The 26,306-nt window shown below is 36.2% G+C and overlaps 3 protein-coding genes across 3 annotated transcripts; all 3 read left to right on the top strand.

The window, feature by feature from the left end:
• The first annotated feature begins 6,051 nt into the window (after nt 1-6,051).
• Nucleotides 6,052-8,776, top strand: LOC109153664 (UDP-glucose 6-dehydrogenase 2). The gene is made up of 2 exons (XM_019301534.1): nt 6,052-6,243; nt 7,143-8,776. Exon 2 carries the CDS (start codon nt 7,150-7,152, stop codon nt 8,590-8,592), a length of 1,443 nt encoding a protein of 480 aa, XP_019157079.1. The 5' UTR covers nt 6,052-6,243; nt 7,143-7,149; the 3' UTR covers nt 8,593-8,776.
• A 777-nt stretch (nt 8,777-9,553) lies between these two features.
• LOC109153665 lies at nt 9,554-13,024 on the top strand. Its single transcript, XM_019301535.1, has 4 exons — nt 9,554-10,142; nt 10,944-11,077; nt 11,373-12,497; nt 12,578-13,024. Exons 2-3 carry the CDS (start codon nt 10,951-10,953, stop codon nt 12,479-12,481), a joined length of 1,236 nt encoding a protein of 411 aa, XP_019157080.1. The 5' UTR covers nt 9,554-10,142; nt 10,944-10,950; the 3' UTR covers nt 12,482-12,497; nt 12,578-13,024.
• A 1,819-nt stretch (nt 13,025-14,843) lies between these two features.
• On the top strand, nt 14,844-15,627 carry LOC109153666 (zinc finger protein ZAT4-like). The gene has a single exon (XM_019301536.1). The coding sequence runs from the start codon at nt 14,952-14,954 to the stop codon at nt 15,573-15,575; it is 624 nt and encodes a 207-aa protein (XP_019157081.1). The 5' UTR covers nt 14,844-14,951; the 3' UTR covers nt 15,576-15,627.
• Nucleotides 15,628-26,306: the final 10,679 nt, after the last annotated feature.

Below are 26,306 nucleotides of genomic sequence, written 5' to 3'. Positions count from 1 at the left end.
TAAAAGATATGCCATATTAAAATTATCTATCCAAATAAAGTATTCAATATTAAGTTGGAATGTACACTAGCTTCGTGCCACTTGCTTTTCAACCAAACATGATGACCAATTGTGTAAATCAATGGTTCCTCTGATAATATATTGAATTACTATTGTGACACCATCACCAGTAGGGCAAAACTAACATGTCTTACTACGGTCTAAAACCAACTCACGTTTTCTATTGGTGGGTGAAAAATCCAACACTTGGTGAATTATGTTTCACAATGATAGGAAGAGCCCACATCGAAGGATAAAAAAAAATGTCACTATGAACACTTGGTTACCACAAGCTAGTTATCAATGTGGTAACTTTTCTGGCACCTCTAGCTTCGAATTCTAAAAGTCTACATGATCATTAGGCCACGCTTTTAGGATTTGTATTCATATTGGAAATTAGAATCAAATGAGCATTTACCCTTTTGGTCCACATGATATTTTTATTCTCGTTGAGCTCATCTTAGGACATTTATATTATCTTATAACAAATGTGCCGCCCCAACTAAACTCCCTACCTAGCAATGTCTTCCGCTTAGATCGGTCCGCGAGTGAGCCTTGGTTCCAAAAAGAAGAGCAATGTCCCACCTCTTATTCATGGAATAAGTAAAATAATGAACTAGAGTTAAGCTCAACGGGGTCTTATTTACTCGTTGATTCTATTAAACATGTTCCATTAGTTGTGGTTTTGCTTGATAGTAGATAGGGATAGTGAGAATCTCATTAACCTATTCATGCACGTCACTAATTAGATGACAAGGCATTTGGCTACCTTAAGAGAGTTATAGTTACTCCCGTTGTTTACTTGAGTTTGGTTGAATTTCTTCACTTTGTCATTCCTAGAACTGGGCAAAAATTACATTGTGTTAGTATCCACAAGGATCATCGATAGCAGCTCGCCAACGGGTACCAGCGCCCAGCCGATTTATGGGGACGGAAAGTCTTAACGCAATGAGGTGATACCAAGGGGTATCGAACCTGCGACTTCCAATATAACAACCTAAGCACCAACCACTCAAGATATCACGTATAAGAATGTATAATGCTCTATTTATCCCTATGGAGATCGTTGACATCCAGGTAGTGAGGGGACACGTGTATGGCCAAATATTGAAGGCAAACTGATGCCGTGCATTTGTCAACCATTCAGAAGGTCTTCAATAATATATAAAGCACCATTGCCTCCACTTAAAAATCATCCATTGGTTCACTCAATCCCCCTAGTCCAGTGGTTTGTGGTCATAGCCTTCAACCGAAACACCATGGTTTGATACCTAGCAACAACATTATTATTTCTAGTCCATTATTTGGGCCAGTATCTCGGGCTTTGTACTTACTTTTTTTTTTTTTTTGTCACAGCGCCTCGAACAATAATACTACTATTTTTCTACCCGTTCTGTACTTTCATACCCGATTTATGATGGATCCGGTCCCGACAAAACCATCAATATGTACTCTCACTTTTTACTATATCTTCTATTTCATGTTACATGCACATTTTGATGAAAAATGCTACTTGAACTCCTTAATTCTACTATCACTCTACTCCTTCACTTAAACTTTTGATGGGGACCCACATAATGAATATAACTTATCAAATGGTTGCCACATAGAAAATAAAAGTTAAAAGGTAGCGACTGAAAATACATGTAATAAAACTCCATTTTGATTCATAAAAAAAAATAGATCACAATTTGTATTCCTTCTTCTTTCTTCTTCTTTTTTTTTTCTGTTTTTTTTTTTCTTTCATAAAATCAAGACATGTGTCGAGCTCCCTGCAAATTCAATATCATTTTCCATTAAAAAATCAAAATGCTGGCTGCCAGTCTGTTGGTTGGTGCAAACAACAAAGTACTTCACCAAGTCAAATATAATGGTTGAGGTGGAATAATTAGGGCGCATGCAGTAACTTGGATGTCACTCAAACTTGTGATTGATGACCCCCATTCTTTGATTTGAAGCTTCATATATTCCTTTAATTTCCACTAATCAATTCATACATAATTGATTATTTAGTTTCAAGAAATCATTGACTCCTCCCATTCCTCATTCATCGTACCTTATAATAATTATGATTATACACTAATATGACAATTTGAGGACTTTAGGTAATATATTTTGTTAAACCATCACACATGTATTTACTATATATGTTCTAAATGGTATGAGTGATCTACATATGTGTAAGTGGTGAAACTAATGACTATTGCGACATAATGAATAAGGAACCAACATAACTACCCTAATACACAATTAGGAATGATATCGAATTACTCTATAATTGAGAGGCTAATTTTATACATATTTCATGAGTCAAATGTGAATTAACGCAACTTAAAATTCTAAGGAGCAAACTTTCAAGTTCTATTTATGAATGACAACTCACATTTGTGTTATAAGTATTCATATAATTTATATGAATACTTATAACACAAATGTGAGTTGTCATTCATAAATAGAACTTGAAAGTTTGCTCCTTAGAATTTTAAGTTGCGTTAACACACACACATATAAAAGAAGGGTTCTCAATATTACAAATTTTCAAGTTTGTAAAAATTATAAAATTGATCACATTTTTTTATTAAAATTTTCAACCATTGATTAACCTTAATGAGCGCCTGAGATTAGTCCACTCCTAAAATTTGCTAGTCTCAACTGCAAAATATGTTTTAAGTGAGATTTTAATTCGAACGTGCGACTTGCTCTGATACCAATTTCATAATCAAGCGTTTACTAATATGCCAAAAAACTATAATTAGTAGCGAATGCGCAATTTTATATCCTTATACTTGTGTTGCAATCGGCACCATATTTCGATGGTAAGATGTTGAACTCGGCTCTCCAAGCCCCGCACGCGCACACACACATGATCAGAATCAAATGATAACTACAACTCCTGTAATATAAGAACTGCGAACTACCTATTGTGTATTTTGTAATGCCGAATTGTGTATTGGTTGATAATTAATTATGCATCAGGAAACTATTATCCAAATACACTGTCAAATAATTTCTTAAAATATAGTGATATTTTTGTAATTATGATTGTGTTCTTGTAATGTCTGATTGTGCATCGGTGTATTGGCCCATCGACAAATGGACATTGCTCCCTCCCGCCGCCTGTTTCGGGGATCGTTATGCCATGGAACCGTGTTCACCATGAATGGTGAACACGGTCCTAACGGTAACAGTGCACCGTTATATTTTTTTATTTTATTTTATTTTTATTTTTATTTTTTCACGCGACTTTTCTTCTTCATTTTCACATTTTGCGGTTTCATTTCCTCTTCGCGCAAGCTTCTTCAACAAAATTCATAATTTCATAACTGCACATTCATAAATCCATGCCTGCACATTCATAATTGCATGGATTTATGAATGTGTAGTTATAAAATTATGAATTTTCTGTTATGAGATTATAAATTTACAATAAATTCATAATCTCATAACAGAAAATTCATAATTTAATAAATATTTTTCTTTTATGTGATTATGAATTTTCTGTTATGAGATTATGAATTTATAGTACTTCATAATCTCATAACAGAAAATTCATAATCTGACCAAACGCGCACCGTTAACATCACATTAGCGATTTTTTTTCGTAAAAATGACACCGTTTAGATCCGTGTTCACTATTCATGGTGAACACGTTTCCAAGCCATGAATGGTGAACACATTTCCAGGGCATAATTTGCCCGGTTTCGGCACGTACAAATATTATCTCCTAATACCAATCCTCACATTCACACTCATCTTGCATCACCTTCAAAACGCGTGGAAATACCTTCTCATTTTTTTTTCGCTTTTACAAAGATACTTAATACTTTTATCATTAAAGTATTTGAATTTGTACTATTTTATTAACGTTTTGAAAAGATTGAAAAAGGAATTTTAAAATATGTGTTGGTAGATATAATTTTATAAACTAAATTTAGAATAAAGAGAATATAAAATTAAGATAAATGTATCACTTTTTTTTTTAATGAGTGACTCTCTTATAGATCTGTGAAACACGTCGGGGTAAGATAGAAATGTAATACTTATACTAAAAAAAAAATCTAATACTAGTCAGAAATAAATTAGTTATTACTTATAAAAAAGGTTTAATACTTTTTGAAAAAAGTATTACACTTTTCTTTGTAAATAACAAATACTTTCATCTTACCGATAAGAATCAGTAAGACGGGCACACACAAATTTTTTGTATTTTTTTATTTGTATTATATACACTTCATTCTTTTACTCAACTAATAAGAAGTTGGTGATAAGAATGTGTATTTCTTGATGGAGTCTGAATACTTTTGTCTCTATTTTTGTTTTTGTTTTTGGTACTTAAAGTGAACAACAAAACCTTTGAATTGATTAACTGAAAAAAGATATTTTTATGTGTGTAGGTGAGTTGCTAACCTCTCACATCAGGATATTATATTTTGCATGAGCCCCTGGTTTTTCTAATATTACATTTTGACCTTCTAAAGTTTCCAAACTACACCACCTTTTCTCCTTTTCAACGTCTTGTCTACACATAATATTTGTCTTTTTCTTTTTAATAATTTTATAAAAATCATTTATTGTACTTTACAAAAAAAAAAAAAAAAAACTCTAGAAAATTGCCCTAAACTGTGGGCAAACTTTAGAATCAAAGAATTTCTTGAAAACCAAACTTAATAACAGAAAATACTCAAATTGTTCGCACAGACTTAGCTCAATGATTTAGTAGGCAAGATTCGAACTTCGGCAACGGCAATATGGAACCAACATTTAGCCCTGTAAACCTAATGAACCATCCAGAGTCAATAACGCCTCCATTGAGACTTGATCTCATGACTTTCCACATGGGAGAGGTCACTACATGTCATCTGAACACAAAGTGGTTAACTGTAGGTAGTATTAATAATATTTAGTAAATTAGATGTTTAATTTTAGTTGGTAGAATCTAAAATGACCTCATAAGATATGAATTTATTGTTTTAGTTATTTTTTTTAAATAATATTTAGTAAATTAGATGTTTAATTTAGTTGGTAGACTCTAAAATGACCTCATAAGATAAAAGTTTTTATATTTTGGATATAAGTTTCATAATAATTTAATTTTAAAAATTATTATAGATGTTTTTGTTGTGAAACCCCTCCACAACTCATAAAGAAACTTGTGCACTTACCGGTAGTATAATTAAAATGAAGATAAAAAGTAAATTTTTACATACATTTTTAATAATTATACAAATATAATTAAATGTAAAATAAATATAAAATATTAAGTTTAAAATTATTATGTAAATATAAATTAGTTGAATTTATATTATTATATAAATATAAATTAATAGTATAAATTAGTAGCTAAGCTAGTTTTTAAGATAAATAAATTGAATTTGCCTATGATGCACATGAACTCTTGACTCTTTAAGGGTGAGTGTTTCTACATTTTAAAAATGTTTCATCTATAAAAAAGAACTGAAGAAAATTCAATTACAACATTTCAATATATTTTTTTTTTTTTTTTGAAGAACAATATCTTTCTCTTAATTTACAAAAATAATAAAAATGCAATTATTATTATTAAAAAGTTATTTCATAAGGTATTACAAGATGCACAATTCAAAATCCAAAAGTAATTATAGAAATGTGAATTTTCAAAATGTACAATTATTTATTCACGAATACAAAATTAGGTATTATATAGAAAGTTCTTCATATAAAATATTTGGTTCTCATTTGATTCCATATATCATATTTTCATAATCCACTAACACTTCAATGATAAAGAAAATTATTACTCCGTATAACACTTTGTGCTTCAATATGTTAAAGAAGTTGTTATGAACATATATTACATTGTAATGTAGTCAGTAGAAACTAATCCTTTTTCTATTCCACAGAAGTCATTTTTTTTTAACAAAAATTTATTGGGTATCTTCAGACATTGTGCATTTTAACTCGCTTTGTCAAAAGTAATAAGTTAATCCTAAATTTCTGATTTTTTTACAAGCAAAGTTTCAAAGCTCCTTTTTGGTGATTTAGTAGTAATGAGGCCAGCAGATCTTAGATCCACAACGACTATTTAAGGAGCTGCCCGCCCTTGTAGCTCTCCATGTAGAGAGGGAGTCCCTGCGATTTAGTGTTGCCTAAACATCTTCACCATTTTCTATACTTCTCTCTTCCTCGCTCTTCCATTTTCGGAGCCACTAAGCACCGACCCAATAGGTACTTTCTGTGTTTTCACCTTCATTTCTTGTTCCAACACTCCTTTTATATGCTCATAATATGTTCGTTTCTGTGATGGGAATATGGGATTGATCTCGATTTGAAGTGTGAACTGTGGGATATGAGTTATCTTGCTTTATTTGATCAAAGTGCAAATCTTTTCTGTGTTTTCCCGTAACCCGAAGCGTGGGTTTTGGATTATGTGTTTGTTTGTTTCGTATTTTTCTCGCTGATCTCCGTGTCGGTTGCCTGATCGTGATGAGAACCTTTAGAATTTCGCTAGATCTGCCATTCTTGCGTGGCGAGTGTTAGATCTAGGGCCTTTGTGGCTTTGAAAAGGGAGCAATTTGGTTGATTTTGTATCGTAGTGTAATGATGCTAGATCTGGTCGGAGCTCATCAAGAATTGTGATGCCTTAGGAATTAGGATTATGATGCTTCACATTTACTCTTTATTCAGAGATGAAGTTCTATCAAATTAAGAAATTTAGATCTCTGGGAGGTTACTGTATATATGGCTTAATCATACATAAACAGCAATGATAGCATATTTGATTTAAGTATGCAAGTTATTTCTTTAATCTTTATATCCTTTTTGCAAATTTACTAAATTCTTGAATTCAGACATTTTCATTCTATCTGTAAATGCATTTGTGAAGTTAATAAGTTTGAACCCCAAACCTAAGGGCCCAGTGAGAGGAGGTAAATTGTGGGATGTGCCTTAGTGAGACAGGGTTTGAGGGCTTTGCCTTGTTTTTTCCAAGGTTTATTCCTCTCCAAGTGAGGATTCAAACCCGGGTATTTGCTGGGCACTACACTCACATTCAACCTTTCGACTACTGAACTATGGCCCGGAGGTCATTTATCAAATTTATGTATGTATGAAATGTGAATTTGCAGAGTAACAATGGTGAAGATTTGCTGTATTGGTGCTGGGTATGTGGGAGGACCCACTATGGCAGTGATAGCACTTAAGTGCCCCAAGATTGAAGTGGCGGTTGTAGATATTTCTGTGCCTCGGATCAATGCGTGGAACAGTGACCAGCTCCCTATCTACGAGCCGGGCCTGGATGATGTAGTGAAGCAGTGCCGAGGCAAGAACCTCTTCTTCAGCACGGATGTGGAGAAACATGTGCGTGAAGCTGATATAGTCTTTGTTTCTGTCAATACTCCTACCAAGACCCGAGGTCTTGGAGCTGGCAAAGCTGCAGATTTGACGTATTGGGAGAGTGCGGCTCGCATGATTGCTGATGTTTCGAAATCTGATAAGATAGTTGTTGAGAAATCAACTGTCCCTGTCAAAACCGCTGAGGCAATTGAAAAAATTTTGATGCACAACAGCAAGGGAATTAACTTCCAGATCCTCTCGAACCCTGAATTTCTTGCAGAGGGGACTGCAATCGAAGACCTTTTTAAACCCGACAGGGTCCTCATTGGGGGTCGGGAGACCCCAGAAGGGAATAAGGCAGTTAAAGCACTCAAGGATGTCTACGCCCACTGGGTGCCTGAGGATCGGATCTTAACCACCAATTTGTGGTCTGCCGAGCTATCAAAGCTGGCAGCCAATGCATTCCTGGCACAAAGAATATCTTCCGTTAATGCCATGTCAGCTCTCTGTGAGGCCACTGGAGCAGACGTTACCCAGGTTTCATACGCTGTTGGCAAGGACACAAGAATTGGTCCCAAGTTCCTGAACGCTAGTGTGGGCTTCGGTGGTTCTTGCTTCCAAAAGGACATTCTGAACCTTGTTTACATTTGTGAGTGCAACGGCCTTCCCGAGGTGGCTGAATACTGGAAGCAAGTAATCAAGATCAATGATTACCAGAAAAGCCGCTTTGTCAACCGTGTCGTTGCATCTATGTTCAACACGGTATCAAACAAGAAAGTTGCCATCCTCGGTTTTGCTTTCAAGAAGGATACGGGCGATACCCGTGAGACCCCTGCAATCGATGTTTGCAAGGGGCTGATGGGCGACAATGCCTTGCTAAGCATTTATGACCCTCAGGTGAACGAGGATCAGATCCAGAGGGACCTCTCGATGAAGAAGTTCGATTGGGATCACCCCCTTCATCTCCAGCCAATGAGTCCCACGACCGTGAAAAAAGTTTCCGTAGTCTGGGACGCCTACGAGGCAACCAAAGGTGCCCATGCCATCTGCATTCTCACCGAGTGGGATGAATTCAAGAACCTCGACTACAAAAAGATATACGACAACATGGAAAAACCCGCATTTGTTTTTGATGGTAGGAACATTGTGAATATGGAGAAGCTGCGGGAGATTGGGTTTATCGTCTACTCGATTGGTAAGCCGTTGGATGCTTGGCTCAAGGACATGCCTGCCGTCGCTTAGATATATTCTTTAATTCTCTTTTTGTCATACTTTAGTTCCAAGGATGTTGTCTTTGTTGCTGTCTGAGTTAAAGCCTACTCTGTATTGATGCTACTACATTTTACCTGTTTGATCCATTTATAATAGTCGAGTTTTTATTACCACTTGTGTTTATTCTCGCATTATAATAAAAGGATGTGGGTTCGTACGTCTTTGTTTTAGACTTTTAGTAGCCATAATAATGAATTCGAAGGTGATAACTGTGAATTCCAGATCTGACTAATTACTGTTCGTTGGAGATCGGTAAAGAACTAATCTAGCACTATGCTTCTCGAAAATGTGGTGTTATATAAGGTTAGAAGTTAATTGCTTCCAATGAGATTTTGTTACAAAAAATTCATACCAGTGAGAATGCAGCAGATATGTAGACAAAGGCAGTTAACGCTGACAAGTTCAAACACTATTTGAACTTGTTCAGTGTTTCATGTTGGCGGAGGCGGTTAAAGGGCCAAGTCCAATACCATACCTCTAAAAAATGTGGCGGTAGGAATAAAAGTTACACCTTCATTACAAGCTATAGCTTTTAGCATAATGGTAAGGACTTGATCGTGTCAAGTGATATCAAAGTTAAGTCAAAAGTTTGAGTACCGCAGTTAAAATTGGGAGAATGAATTGTTAGGGCTAGAAGGACTGTTGGGCCAAGTCTGTGAAGAACCAAGTCTAATACCTGTCTCTAGAAAATGTGATCTCATATATATAAAGTTGCAAATAAAAGTTTGATTCGATCAATAACCCTAAAAAAAATTAATTAAAAATTAAATATCTACTATTATGTTTTCTTTCTAGCTTTATAAGTTTATTTTCTAGGTGATAAATGCCAAAAGAATTATAGATTTGGAATATTCTGTCAGGTGCTCCTGTCTGGCCAAGTTAAAGTTTGCTACCTGCAGTGAGTATGAACCACGTGTCTGAAAAGGATGTACGTGTCGTTCGTTCCCAACCATATCTCACCGACATTTTACCTATGCATGTTTTTCACCCGACATCATCTTCCTTAACATTTCCGTATTTGGAATCATGGTGGCATTCTGTGAAATTAATTTCAAATGGATCCCCCTTTCGGTAATTTCAAATCGAACAATAATTCGTACTTTCTCCCCGGATTATCGAACATTTTATATATTACTGCTTTTCCGACCACCGATTTTCGCTTTCCTGTTTCCATCGGTCACTGTCAGTTCCATCAAGATTCCTCCGGATCACTGTTATCGAAATTCAAATTGAACTCTTCCTTCGTTCAATTCGATTAGTGTTCTATATGTGAATACTAATTTCATATCTCGTTGTTAATCGAATGAAAGTCTAGGGTTAGGGTTTTCAAAATCAGCGAATTTAGTCTTGCGAGTGAGCTTGTTTTTATCTGTTCATAGAGGGGTTTACTGATTTGGGTATTGAATTTCTTGTTTTCTTTACATTCCGAGTCTTTCGTGGTTGATCGATTTGAATTTTTCTGATCGGTTAGGTCAGAACCAAATTGGGGAGTTCTCTTGCTGCATCCTTTCGGATTTCAGGTAATTAGAGCTATTTTTAACTAAAAAATGTTGCACTGGGTTTGTTTTAAATTTCCTTATAATTGTTGCCTTTTGTTGTTTGAATGTCTTATATTGAGTTAATATAGTTTTGCCACATTTAGTCACTTTCAAATTCACCGTTCGTAGTCTTTCGACTTTCAAATTGTTATCATTCGTAGTCTAAATTAATGACTCCTATTGTCCTTCAACTATCAAATTTTAATCACTTATGGTCCTTCTAGAGTTTCAGGAGGACTGTGGTTGGTTAAATTTTGAAAGTTGAAGGACTATGGGTGGTTAATTTAGACTACAGATGATAACAATTTAAAAGTCAAAGGATCATGAGTGGTGAATTTGAAAGTTTAAGACTAAACGTTACAAAACCACTACGGGGTCGTCTTATATTTTACTTTTGTTTTTTTGTTTTTGTATTTATATTTGTATTTGCTTTTGTCTCTGGTTGGTCTTTGAGATGGTGACATTAAGTTTGAATAAATTTCCTTCTTCAGTTCTTAAGGCTCTTAGCAAGGATATAGAGAGTTTGCTTTGTTTTTATCAATACATGTCTGAATGTTGATTTGAAAAAATAAACTGATAATAGCTAAGACAGGTAAAACTGCAGACTTCTATTCATTTCTTGGTCTTGGAGTCTTAACTCATGAATTTTTTTTTTTAAAAAAATTGCTGTGTACCATTCTTGTTGGCCTTCTATTTAGGTTAGACTGCACCTTTCATTTTCCTATCATTATGTTATTGGTTCCTTTCTAAAGATTTAAGCCGCTCGGTTGCCTCATCTTGCAGAGTCTGAATGGCCTGCAAAAGGCCATTTCACGATGTAGAGTCATATGAGATTGCTCCCAAGCATCCAAAACAGCAGGAATCTCCTTTCCTGGAGACTTTTCTCTGCGAGAATGGTTCTCATAAATTTATTTCAGGTAACAGCTGCTAAGTAGTTCATTACTTTTAAGAGTCCCCCATCGAAAAAATAAGAGAGAATATATGGGTTTATAAGGCCATGTGTTAGACTAGTTAATTGGTTGGATTCAATCTTTTAGTGTGGTTTGGCCCATGTGCATTATAGTCCAATTGAGTGACTCTAGCCCGATTTGTCTGCTTGTTCAAACACAGGCTTGAAGGTAGTACTAGTGCTGTAGGACTAACATAGTTCGACTAAAATGAACATTATTGAACATAAATGTCTATATTGACCTCTTTTCCTGCATCAACAAGGTGAAACTGTCGACGACTTTGGCCAATGTCAAGTTGGAAGACTGGCGGCAAAAGAGGCAGCTGGTGAATCTTCAAACGGGACTGCTGTAGCATTTGGTGCTTCCAGTGCCGAGACTGCAAAAAACGCATTTCATGACTACTCAAGTGCAGTTAATTCAGAAACCGACTTTGGTACCTTAAGCAATGATTCTAGTTGTGTGTGGGTTAAGAGCGATGCTTTTGAAGGATATGAAGAGGCCAACGAATCAGTTCATAAACCAGTTTTTCCACATTTTTTCGAACTTGACCTACAAGAGTTTTGTTCAACTCTTACTGAACATCCTATTCGGAAAATGGTTCCAGTTGGCCCCGAATATCAAGCTGATATCCCTGACTGGAACCCACAGAGTCTCAGCAACTACTCCTCGGAACAGTTAGCCCCAATTCCTGATGTAGAGTCCTCTGTCTCCACACGTTTTATAGGTAAGGAAAATGAAGGCGGCTGTTACTGCCTCGATAAAGGTTCTATTAGATGTGTAAGGCAACATGTTAAAGAATCAAGGGATAAACTGATTGAAAATATTGGATTGAAAAATTTCGAGGAACTGGGATTTTGTGACATGGGAGAGGTGGTTGCAGAGAGGTGGAGCGATGAGGAGGAAAAAAATTTTCACGACATAGTCTTCTCTAACAAAGCTTCCTTTGGAAAGAACTACTGGCATTCACTAGCAGTTTCATTCCCGTCTAGATCCAAGATGGAACTGGTCAGCTACTACTTCAATGTTTTTAAACTGCGGCAACGTGCAGAGCAGAATAGACTTGTCCCGACAAATATTGACAGTGATAATGATGAATGGCCAGGTTTTGAAGCTCAACATATAGACGAAGATAATGGTTTTGCAGTTGAATCTTTGGATGGTCAAGATACTTTTGTTCTTGATCAGGCAACTCATGAGAAGGATATTCCTGGTGATACTGAAAATGGCATTTCAGAGGATGCTTACCAAGACCATCTCGACGGTATTAACAGGGAAAAATTGAAACCCGAGGAAGGGGAAGGGGAAGGGAACTTTAATGATGTTTCAGGGATGCAAGTTGGAGAACCTAGGAATAATGTAAACTGTATATGAATGTCAAGTCGGATCCAGTGAATTGAAGCATGTGCTCCATCTCAACTAAAAGGCTAAGCTGATAGTTGGATTGCACATTAATGGTTATATGCTCAACACAGTGTTCGAGTTGATGCAGAAAATGATGCTGGTAAACTTAGCCCGGTGTGATTTTCGTACAAGTATGCAATCCAGGTATAACTTACTGTTGAGCCGAGCCATGGCTCAAGGCACTGGGCATGGACTCTGGAATAAGCTGTTTAGCTTCTGAGCTTTACAATGAAGTTCATGGCTAATGGAATCAGTAGAATGGCAATCTCATTGGATTCTGAACTTGTGTCTTGAAAGATGGCCACAATCGGCATGAAAAACTGAAGTGGTAGATGCTAGAAAAGGGAACTTTCTCTTGCAGTTGCACAATTTTGCTGCCCAGATAGCTGAACACCTGATGTGTATGTCTTGTGAGATGAAACTATATGAGCACAACTTCTCCAGTCTTGCAAGCCTGTGTAATTAGCCTTTAACTCTGAAATTTTGTATTTAATGTTGAGCATAATTACACATATCAAATAGTAAAGAACAAAAAGTAGTGTAAAAAACATGGCACAAATAACATTTTATATTAAAATGAAACCAATTGCAGTGTCGTATAACTAATGTTGTAGAAGGTGCTAGGCGCTAGTCGGGTGTCTGGGGCATGTAGGTGGGCGAGTAATAATAATAAAAAAAACACAGTAATGTATACATTGTACATTAAAAGAAGACCAATTTTTACAACAGTGTGTATAACACCTACAATTTCAAAGGATTTGACAAAAGAGATGGTTAGTCTCTTTGTGTTATAAACTAGTAGTTAATAAGCTAATTGATTGAAGGGAAAATGGCACTTTTTCCCCCTGTGTTATATACTTATAGCACTTTTTCCCCCTATATTATTTAAGTGGCAATTTTCCCCCCTGATATATTAAATGGACATATTTACCCTTAAAATAAATATTTCCTTTATTTTACTTCTCCAACAAATTATAACCACAATTTGAAAAAATAAAATACATTAATTGTTGAATTTAGAATACTTTAAAAATAAAAAAATAAAATTTTAAAATAATGTTTGAACCAACAGTTCAAATTGGATCCGAAATTGTGAAACAACGATTCAAAATAAAAACCAAATCGCGATTATATATACTTATATGTGAGAGTCAATATAAATGCGAAAAAAACATACACTATTTGTAAATATTATAATTCTAATTTTAAGCTATTGCTAGTAGTTGTTCCGATTTGAACCTCTGGTTCACGGTTCAGAATCTATTTTTTTCCACTTCACAATTTTAATAAACGGAAACCCAAATATTGGGTTATGTTATGAATCATAACTGATTTTTTTTTTATTTGATTGCTATAGTGTTCGGTTCAGTTCGAACCGAACCGTGGCCATCCCTACGTATAAACAATAATTTGTTGAACAAGAGAAATAAATAAAATATGTATTTAAGGGTAAAAATGTCTATTTAATATTATCAGGGGGAAAAACCGCCACTTTTATAATAATTGAGGGGGGCAAATGTGGATGCATGAATAACTCAGGGGAAAAAAGTGCTATAAGCATATAACATAGGGGGAAAAAGTGCCATTTTCCCTTGATTGAATTAAGGTGTTTGGTAAAATTATCTGCTGAATAAAATAATAAGTATAAAAAGACATAAAAATAGACGAATTTATATATTCAACTTTAAATATTGATATATATTGCCATCTAAAAAAAAAAATTTACATTTATGATTTAGCATCTCATAATAAAGTAACGAGTAAATTTCAATTTTGGTCCAACGACTATTAGAATTTTGTTAATTGTAATTCACGACTTTTAAAACTGTTAATTTAGTACATTAACTATTTAATTTTTACTATTTTTGGTCTTTCCGGTCAAATTGACGGTTAAATATCACCTGAAAATATTAGTAGGTAAAATAATGAGGATTTTAATTAAACTCTATAAAATAGAGTCATAAATCATAGGGAGTAATTATTATAATGTTATACCAAAACTGTTAGGCTACTAACCAAAAATATATTTTAAGACTGTTTCAAAAAAAATATACTCCGTATATTTTAAGACTGGGTTTGGCAAATCTCTGCTTCCATGCAAGGGATTTATCATATCCTTTTCCTCCTACTGTACATCGCCTCTGGTCAATTCCCCCAACAAGATTCATATTTGATATTTCCTTCACATCCAAACAGTCCCCTAGGCTAAGATCATCTCTCTTCATTTAGATAAGCCAAGACTCCTTTCAATACGGAAAATGAAGAGTCCAAGACGCAATAGAAAGTAGAAACAGCATCAAGGATCTGCATTAACCTTTGTAGTACCCAATTAGAGCCTTAGAGGGGTTTCGTTAATCTGGGTTTTTAACCAATCATTTCACTGAATTCTTGCATTTTTCTTTAGCGATTTGACTGGGAAATTTGTGGGTGGATCAATTCAATGGTCTTCAGAGAAGAAGAAGAAGAAGAAGCTGAAGAGCAGAAGTTCATCTGCAAATTCTGCAACAAGGTTTGCCTTAGCGGGAGATCATTGGGAGGCCACATGCGTGGCCATTTACACTTGATTGCAGCTGCTAAAAAGCAAAGAACCAAAGCTGATCAAAACTCAGTGCAATCCAGGAGTGCCAAGATTCGAGAAAAGGGCAAGAGCATGGTTCTTGGGGAAGATGATGGCCTAACAGAGAATCCCAACAAATCTTGGAAGGTTTTTTATTCGAATCATCGTGGTTTGGAGAGGGAGAATCTCAGCGATCACCAGAGGAGGTATGAAGAAGAAGAAGAGCATCATCTCTGCAAGAAATGTGGCAAAGTTTTTGATACCATAAGGGCTCTGAATGGACATATGCAGATTCACTCCAAAAGATCCAGGCTTTCCCGTGAAGAATCAATGGAGAGCTTATCAGACATGGAGAATCAGTGCCCTGTTCAGAAGAAACGATCTGCGATAAGGTACGGAGTTACTGAGAATTCTCCATTTTCTTCTGTTGCTTCTGATTTAGAAGAAGCGGCTGTGTGCCTGATGATGCTCTCAAGGGGTTTTCAAGAATGGGACTTTGTTCTTTGAAACTGAAACAATTTACTACTGAAACCAAGAAAAATATAAAGCTTGTTTGGAACTTGAGTTTCAACGCTGTAAATCTGTTTTCACATCTGGTTTCTGTTCTGTAAATCTGCCATGAGTCTCAACTGGCTTTGACCTTTTCTAATACAAAATGCAGTAGTTGCAAAGTTTTAAGTCATCTTTTAATTTGATCACCCATGATGATGATAAAGAGCTAATAAGTTTAATAGGCTTTTAAATGGTTTAACATCTTATTGATTTTTATTTTTTTTTTGAGCGACGAGAAAAATCACAGTTACTACTCTGAAGTGCACGGGGTAAATCTCACTTTGTAACTCTAACGCAAAAGACCATAATGAGATAAACCAATTTAGGTCTCGCAGCAGTTGTCCATAACCCAGGTAGGCAAATGACCACAATGCCATAAACCAACCATAACCCTGGTCGGCAAATGACCATAATGCCATAAACCAACAACCTAGCTGGCAAAGGACTACAATAAATTATACTAGTTCAAACTAAGAAGACTAATAGGGGGCTTTGGTTGTGAGCTGAACTTGTCTTATTGATTTGGTGTTATAAGTTGAATTTAATTAAAAAGAAAATTGAAATACAAAATATGACACCTAGGCTTTTAGTCACCTAACATTATATTTGCAAACAGCTTGACAATTACCTCATCACTTCCATGCCCTTTACCACGTAGTTGAAACTTGGGAGTATATTAAAATTCATGAGATGTTTTGGTAGGAGTAGATAATTGAATTGTCTTGCTTGTTGAATTGGTATCTACTCCAGTGCCTGGGTAGTACATGGTGTTTTAAATATCTTGTCTGGATTTGAATCTTATGCTAAGAGCAAGGAGAAAAAACACCAAAAAACCATTGTTCCTATTCGTTAAAAAACCATACTACCAGGTTTTTCTCTGCAAAAATTCATTTAAAAATCACAAATGGCCTTGCTTTAAGAAAGAACTTCTCCCACCACCAATAATAATAATAATAAAAATAATAATAATAATAATAATAATAATAATAATAATAATAATAATGCCCTTAGGGTTGGGGTTTAGCCTTTGGAAGAATAATAATAATAATAATAATAAAATGTTTAAATGGCACATAAATTTTATTTATCTTTTAATTTGAAAAAAAAAAAAAAACTGAATTGGATGACCCTTTCTTCAATTCTTCTCTTCACATGTTATCCCAAATTATTATTATTATTTTAAATTCTAAAATGGCAACTTAAAAGCTGAAACCTTATTTTAAAGAGTGCTATTAACCATTTTTTTTTAATCCGGTAATTACATGCTTCAATTAGTCCAACAAAAATTATCTGAAGTAATTAGTTTTATTTATTTTTCATTCTAGAATGAAAGTAAAACATATATTTTTTTGAGAACGCATGCATTAAGCATGTGTTTGTCTCTTTTTAAATGAAGCATGTTTCAGAAACAGTATAGTGTATAGTATAATAGTGGTGGGGTTGAATGCAGATGGGGTAGGTGGGCAGACAATCTCACAGTTCTGACTCGTGAAAATGTGGGTTTTATTTAGTATGGGATCGAGAGGAGTGTTAGGGCATCCTCAATAGTAGGGATTTTGGTTTGGGTTTTGAGGAGTTTTTGTAAGTGTGATTAGGAAAGAGAAGATGATAAAAAAAGAAAAAAAAAAAGTTAAGCATTGCCATTAATGCGCCCAGCGGGCGCATGCAGTGCACGCGTCCTCTGGGCGCCATTGTGGCAGTGGGCGCCATTGTGGCAGTGCACGCAAGCAACGCACATGTATGGAGATAAAGTGTGGGGCCCAGCATTTCTGACAAATCTCCTTCTTTGCATGAGCTTGTCTACCCCTTTCTCTCTCCTACCTCTCTCCTCCACCTCATTAATGATTTCTTAAAATCTGGTCCAAACTTATGCAAAATTCTCCTTTTGGGGATGCCCTTGAGCAGACTAGAAGCTCAATTGTCATCAGTCTGTCACCTCCTTGCAATGGAGTAATTAGTAATAATTTCTCTTTTCAATGAATTGAAGGCTGGTGTTGGTTTCATGCCATTGCAAAGGCCCCTTAAAGTCAGTCAGTTCGCACAAAATATATTTTGTTGACAAAAGACCACAAGAAGGTAAATTAATATAAATTGTTTATAGTTGACTAGTGTCAAACCAAGATATGCTAATAAACAACTCTCATGGAAAGTTAACACTACTACAAATAACACTTTAACGTCAATTATTTGAAACATATCCGACGTAATAAATAAATGATACGACATCAGTTTTAAATATTTTTAAATAGGAATATACAACATCGATTTTTAGCGAAAAATCGACGATGTAACTTTATATAAAATAAAATTTAGAGATACCACGTTGGTTATTTACAAAAATTGGAAAAACATAAAGAACCAACCTCAAACAACGCATCCACTGAGGCTCAATTACATGACCTTCCACATGAAAGAGATCACTATATGCCATCTGAGCACAATGTGTATGTGTATATGTATATATATATATATATATATATATATATATATATATATATATATGTGTGTGTATATGTGTATATGTGTGTATGTATATATATATTTTAAATTTTAAATAAGATACCGACGTAAGTTTTTGCAAATAATCGACATGGTATATTGTTAAAAAAATTATAATTGATACGACGTCGGTTTTCTGTTAAACCGACGTCGTATCAATTTTTTTTACGGAAGAGCTTTTGAGTCCAAAGTTGAATGACTTCGAACTAAAACGGCTAAGGTCCTAGGAGCGGTACGAGGCCTGACCTCGCCTATCGTCGAATAGAAGAGCTACGGGTCCAAGGTGAAAATACTTCGACCTAATGGCTAAACACGACAAATTAAACAAACAAACAAACAAAAGAAAAAAAAAACACGAAAAGAATCTCAAAGAGGTCGGGCTTGGCCGACCTCGTTTTTGAAGGGTCGAGCCCCTCATGAGATTTTGGATTCAAGCGCGGAGCTAAATCAACACGAGGATTTTGGGTTTTTGCCTGGGCAAAATTCGAACTCTAAATTTGGGGTTTGAATAATGCTAAGGGTCCTAATAATGTCTTAGCAAAGTTCCAACCTCAAACTTTAAATCCAATTCGTGCTAGGGGCTCGAGATTGTGCAAGGCTTGGGACCTCAAATCAGAGCTCAAATAATGTTAAGGGTTTTAGACCCCAAGTACCATTCATGCAAGGCAAAGAAGCATATCAAAAACACAAGGAAGAAACCATAAATAAACCATCATTGCCATAAACCAAAAGGAGTAGTTTTGTTCAAAACGGAGTTGGAGTTGAGGTTGGCCCAGGGCAGCTCGACACGCGTGGACTCGGCAAAACGGAGGAGGAATAAATTTTTCTTGAAGAGGGTGTAGCATTGAGCTCTGATCTGAGGTCCCAAGGCTTGCACAATCTCGAGCCCCTAGCGCCAATTGAACTTAAAGTTTGAGGTTGGAACTTTGCTAAGGCGTTCAAACCCCAAATTTAGAGTCTGAATTTTGCCCAGGTTTTAGGTCGGCCAAACCCCGAGAGTTCGGCCCCTAACCTCCTTGAGTTTCTTTACTTTTTTTTTGTTTGTTTTTGTTTTTGTTTTGTTTTGTTTTTTATTTGTTTGTTTTTTTCTTTTGTTTGTTTGTTTGTTTGTCGTGCTTAGCCATTAGGTCGAAGTATTTTCACCTTGGACTCGTAGCTCTTCCGTTTGACGATAGACGAGGTCGGACCTCGTACTACACTACTGCCTCTAGGTCCTTAACCGTTTTAGGTCAAAGTAATTCAACTTTGGACCCAAAATCTCTTCCGTTCGGCGATAAGGAAGGTCAGATCTCGTATCGCTCCTAGGGTGTTAGCCGTTTTAGGTTGAAGTCATTCAACTTTGGACCCAAAAGCTCTTCTATTCGGCGATAGGTGAGGTCAGACCTCTCGGTTAAGGTCTCGGCCGACCTCCAGGTCAACCTAAACCTAAGAGGTCGGTCGAGACCTTATAAGAGAAAGTAAGTGAAATTAGTCAGTAGGTAGAGATAAGTCTTACTATAGAAATACCATGACCTCTACATATAAAAAGTCATTTGATGGTCCAAATTGAATCATTCTATAGCTAGAAGTGGCCACGTGCCGGTTCAAGGTCGAACCAGCCCTAAATTAGCTCGAAAAAAACGGGCATGGACGGCTTAGCCCAAACCTGAACCGGCTTATAGAGGGTCAGTTCAGGTCATATAAAAAAATATATCGGAGCCCAGCCGGCCCAGGCCCAAGTCTATGCCAGGCAAAATCTAACATGGACTTTATAAATTATAATATACTTTATAATGTTTATAAGTTATCAAATAATATTACAAGTCTTATAATTTTTTTTAATAATACTACAAGTTCAAATGTTATTAAAGTCTTATAAATTTTTAATTTTGTGAAAAATCATATTAATTTTTTTATTTTGAGATTAATGACTAAAATATTATTTTAAACAAAACATTAACTTTGAAAATGTGCGCAACCTATAGGTTGAAGTAGTAAAAACTTTTGTTGTTAATCATGAGGTCAATGGTTTAAATTTCATTTCAAACAATTTTTTTTTTTAAAATAAATATTGGGTTGATGACTTTTTTGTGTGTAGAAACCAAGGGAAGCCAAAAATGTGTACAATTAAACAGGTGGACTAAATTGTGTAAAATACTTGGCTACCTTCTTCTCATTAGGGTTTTCAAGAAGAGAGTAATCATCATACCTTTCTTAGCAAAAAAAAAAAAAAAAAAAAAAAAACAGTTGTTACATACAGAGGAGAGAGAAGAAGGTATTGGGTAGTAACTTCTTATCTCCCCTCAATTTATTTAGAGTCATAGCCAATAATGTGTAGATTCAAAATCCTAGACAATTTTGTGAAAAGTACATACCTTCTTTTCAAATATTTGCCTTTTTCCGGTAATTTTTATTACTTCAAATTATTTTATAACATAAAGTTTTCAAAAAAAAAATCACATAAAAGATTTTAAAAATTTAAATAGTCATTTGTAGTATGATGGATTGCATGATAATAATAACGTATTTTTAAATATTTTTATTATGTATTTATTTATTTTATTATTTGTATTGCGATGAACTTGACAATTATAAATGTGTAATTAGTGCAACTATATTGTAAATTTTCATGACATTTATATTAACAAATGAGCAATGAATTACATGGATGACATATCGGCATCAACAACGGCGACTACCAAAGTCAATTTCATTAGGAAACCTCTATGAGCTTTCCGGCGGCACCTGAGAGTGGCATGCACGTGAGCGTTGTGGTCAGCTGAACTTCATCATCCGGCAATGGATTCAAGTCTCCTACATAACTCATTATGTAATACTCTAACGAGAAAACTTGTGGCACAAAGGAGTTCGGTACAGTCCCTCTATTGGTATGCGGTAATGACATGCCCACAAGGTATCTACAACCCAACGATCACAGCTACATTTCCAGTCAGTCAAATTTACCTTAACATAGTGTGGCTGGCCCAGAGAACTTGAAGTTGATTCAACTGCTATCTCATATATCCCTCTTTGGTTATTATACGAGCGAATGGTTGCATTGTACTTGAATCGTTCCCGAGCGGACATCTCATTTTCAACTATTATATTGTTTGTCAAAATGCCTAACCTGTGTCCACCGTCATGGAACAATGCCCAGTATTTCCATGGGATTTTTGCCAAGTACTGATATGCACTTGGAAACATCTTTTGTATAGTCTTCATTGCCAAGTCGAAGTCTATTTGTTTTACAGAACTACCTGCCACCCAAACCAACAACTTTAGCCTCTTGTTCCGGGACTGTGTCATCACGTTACGAAGGCAAAGACGACGATGGACGTGTTACAACTCTAGTATATATTGTTGAATGTCGCGTCAATGCCTCGATGTCTATTTGAAATTATGCAGATAGACTCGCCATTGGCAAAGAAGGTTGTCACTAGCAAACGCAGGAACCATGACCAACTGTTGGAGTTTTTGGAGTCCACTATTGAGTACGCAATGGGAAAACTATTTTTGGTTAGCATTCATAAACACAGCCAATAGTCTCTAGTATATATTGTTGAATGTCGTGTCAATGCCTCGATGTCTATCTAAAATTATGCAGATAGACTCGTCATTGGCAAAGAAGGTTGTCACTAGCAAACGCAGGAAGCAGGACCAACTGTTGGAGTTTTTCGGAGTCCACTATTGAGTACGCGATGGGAAAAATCTTTTTGGTTAGCATTCATAAACACAGCCAATAGTCTCTAGTATATATTGTTGAATGCCGCGTCAATGCCTCGATTTCTATCTAAAATTATGCAGATAGACTCGCCATTGGCAAAGAAGGTTGTCACTAGCAAAAGCAGGAACCAGGACAAACTGTTGGAGTTTTTGGAGTCCACTATTGAGTATGTGATGGGGAAAATCTTTTTGGTTAGCATTCATAAACACAACCAATAGTATATGCCCTTTGTACTTACCATATAAGTGTGTCTCTAGTATATATTGTTGAATGTCGCGTCAATGCCTCAATTTTTATCTAAAATGTCGCGTGAATGTTGTCACTAGCAAACGCAGGAACCAGGACCAACTGTTGGAGTTTTTGGAGTCCATTATTGAGCACGCGATGGGAAAAATCTTTTTGGTTAGCATTCATAAACACAGCCAATAGTAGATATCATTTGTACTTACCATATAAGTGTGTCACATCTATAGTAATAACAAGAAGGCAATAACGAAAACCGTCAATGAAGGGCTTAAATGCCCAAAAAGCGTACTGAAACTCGCAATAGTGTTCACCCTCTGTAGAGGGCTTAATTTGAAGGTCAATCACCGTGCCAGGGTTGCTTTGACGGACGGAATGTAAAAATTTCGGAAGATCATTGTAAGACTGACTTGCCATAAAGGCTCTCAATACCTTTTAGGCGTTCGTACCAAGCTTTTTTGTACTTAATATTGATCGCGTGCCTTTGTTTATCTTGTATGTTGTGTTTGATTTTGTACCCAAACTCAATTGTCAATTTGTCTTTGACCAGTTCAGAACAAACACTGGTGATAACGAGGTAACAAATATTTTGCTCGTCGTCACAACTTCAGGAGGAGGCCAAAAAACCCAACAACCTGTCACATTCCTCAATCTATTCATTAGGTGGACGCTTGTCTTTACCAGTGACTGCAAGCCCATCAACCTTCAAACAAAATAACACTTCAACGTCTCTAAGTATTATACTCACCTCCCCAAATGGAAAATGAAAGGCATGCACCTCTGGCCGTCATCTCTCTATGAGTGCAGAGATGAGGCTACGATCGATATTAATATGACGACCTAAATGTGCAACACCGTAAAGCACTACGACCCTTAAATGTGCAATCATTCGGGGCTCTTGAGATTCATCACTATACATTTGACTGTCATATCTAGATACACTAAGTTGGGCATCATAATTTGGGTAGTTCCAAATATATGTGCATCGATGCCTAGACCGTTTCACGGTAGGCCCTAACCCGTCGATGCTTGAATTCCAACCAAGACATCGATGCACATATATTTGGAACTACCCAAATTATGATGCCCAACTTAGTGTATCTAGATATGACAGTCAAATGTATAGTGATAAATCTCAAGAGCCCCGAATGATTGCACATTTAAGGGTCGTAGTGCTTTACGGTGTTGCACATTTAGGTCGTCATATTAATATCGATCGCAGCCTCATCTCCGCACTCATAGAGAGATGGCGGCCAGAGGTGCATGCCTTTCATTTTCCATTTGGTGAGGTGGGTATAACACTTAGAGACGTTGAAGTGTTATTTGGTTTGAAGGTTGATGGGCTTGCAGTCACTAGCAAAGACAAGCGTCCACCTAATGAATGGATTGAGGAATGTGACAGGTTGTTGGGTTTTTTGGCCTCCTCCTGAAGTTGTGACGACGAACAAAATATTTGCTACCGCGTTACCACCAGTGCTTGTTCTGAACTGGTCAAAGACAAATTGATAATTGATCCGGGGTACAAAATCAAACACATCATACTAGATGTTAAACAAAGGCACGTGATCGATATTAAGTACAACAAAGCTTGGTACGAACGCCTAAAAGGTATTGAGAACCTTTATGGCAAGTGAGATCAGTCTTACAATGATCTTCCTAAATTTTTGCATTTCGTCTGTCAAAGCAACCCAGACACTGTGATTGACCTTCAAATTAAGCCATCTACGAAGGGTGAACACTACTGCGAGTTTCAGTATGCTTTTAAGCCAGCCATTGATGATTTTCATTATTGCCTTCCTGTTATTACCATAGATGGGACACACTTATATGGTAAGTACAAAATGCATCTACTATTGGCTGTGTTTATGAATGCTAAAAAATAGATTTTTCCCCTTGCGTACTCAATAGTGGACTCTGAAAACTCCAACAGCTAGTCCTGGTATGTTTTTTAGCGACAACCTTCTTTGCCAATGCCAAGTCTATCTGCATAAGTTCAGATAACCATCGAGTCATTGCGCGGCATTCAACAATTTACTAGAGTTGCAACACGTTCGTCGTCGTTGTTGCCTTCGTCATCTACGAAGTAACGTGATGACATAGTTCTACAACAAGAGGCTGAAGTCGTTGGTTTGGGAGGGATGTAGTTCTGTAAAATAAAGATGCTTCGACTTGGCAATGAAGACTATACAAGAGATGTTTTCAAATGCATATTAGTACTTGGCAGAAATCCCATGAAAATATTGGGCATGTCTCATGACGGTGGACACATGTTTGGCATTTTGACAACCAATAGTTCTGAATCTTTCAACAAAACACTAAGGGATTGCCAAATGTTACCTGTTACTACTATCGCCCGACTGACTTTCCACAAATTAGTGGGTATGTTTCAAAACAAGCGTTCCACTAGTGAGTTAATGCAACAAGCTGGATTGCATTGGCCAACCAATGTTGATAAGGAGATGTCCGTTTGGGAACGGTTCAAGTGCAATGCAATCATTCGCTCATATAACAACCAAAGAGGGATATATGAGGTAGCACTTGAACCAACTTCCAGTTCTCTGGGCCAGCCACGCTGTTAAGGTAAATTTGACTTACCGAACATGTAGCTGCGGTCGTTGGTTTGTGAATGGCTTACCTTATGCGCATGTCATTGTCGCATGCCATTATAGAGGGACTATCTCGAACTCTTTTGTGCCACAAGTCTTCTCGTTATAGTATTACATATTGAGTTATGCAGGAGACATGAATCCATTACCGGATGACGAAGTTCAGCTGACCACAATGCTCATGTGCCTGCCACCCTCAGGTGCCCGCCGGAAAGCTCATAGAGGTCAACAACGTAGAAGTTGATTTCCTAATGAAATGGACTTTGGTAGTCACTGTCGTTGATGACGATATTTTCTCTATGTAATCCATTTCTCCTTTGTTAATATGAATGTCATGAAAATTTACAATATAGTTGCACTAATTGCACATTTATAATTATCAAGTTCAACGCAATACAAATAATAAAATAAATAAATAAATACATAAATCCATAATAAAAATATTTAAAAATACGTTATTATTCCAAGCACCTTGTGCTCAGATGGAATGTAGTGACCTATCTCATATGGAAGGTTATGAGATCAGCCTCAGTGGAGGTATTGTTGACTCTTAGTGCTTGCAATAGAGTCAGTAGCATTCAAAAAAAAAAATACGTTATTGTCTATTATTGCTTTCTTCTAAACTTTTAAAAAATTGAGTGGAAAGAAGACAATATTATTGCCTCCTTAACTTTAAAAAAAAAAGTGAAAATAAGGCAATTGTATTGCCTATGATTCATAAATATTTTATATAAAAATAAATTTTAAAAAATTCGGGCCTAGCTCGAGACCGGCCCACAAGAGGCACGAGCCCATGCAAAGGCCCAACCTAGCATGAGACCAGCCCATGCCCGGGATTTGACCACCTCTATCTACAAGTCAACTCATCGCGTGTATTGTGACCTTAGCCAGTAAAAGACCACAAGGAAGTAACTAGCCTAGGTTATTTATGGTCAAACTAAGAGGGCAAACAATCAAACTCAACCTTGTGGTTACTGTTAGGATCGAAACGGTTCACAACACCTAATTACAATGGCAACTTGGGCGGAAATATTGAGAATATTTCTAGTGTAAGATTTAGAATAAATCATACACACAATAAGGCAATATTGAAGAAGGATTTTTTGTATTGGCAAAAATAATAGGAGTTACAATATACTCTCTATTACTCTCTACTAGCAATTTCTATGCTAAACTACCAAGAAAGAATACAAGATCAGGAGAGATGGGATGAGATGGGATTAGATGGGATGATGGGATGATATGAAATGGCAAATCAACTCCCTATTTATAGTAGAAGGATTAGGGGTTGTTTTGTAGATAGTCAAAAGTCTTGGACTAAATTGCAATTTCCTATGTGAACAATGATAGTTCCCATGCTACCATGCTCCCATGTGCTCTCATGTTTGTATCATGATAGTTCCCATGCTACCATGCTCCCATGTGCTCCCATGTTTGTATCATGATAGTTCTCATGCTACCATGCTCCCATGTGCTCCCATGTTTGACTTTAATTATTACTTACAAATCTCCCACTAAAGTCAAATCATGGATCTTCATCCTTTTTGCCAATCACCTGCTGCTTGCATACTTGTTAGGCCAACTGAGGATCTACACCATACGAACTTATCGTTGGTAATCGGCTTTGTCAACATA

The sequence above is a fragment of the Ipomoea nil genome, unplaced genomic scaffold (genome assembly GCF_001879475.1).
Source record: "Ipomoea nil cultivar Tokyo-kokei standard unplaced genomic scaffold, Asagao_1.1 scaffold2516, whole genome shotgun sequence".
Lineage (NCBI taxonomy): Eukaryota > Viridiplantae > Streptophyta > Magnoliopsida > Solanales > Convolvulaceae > Ipomoea > Ipomoea nil.
This window is presented reverse-complemented; position numbering and strand designations above follow the sequence as displayed.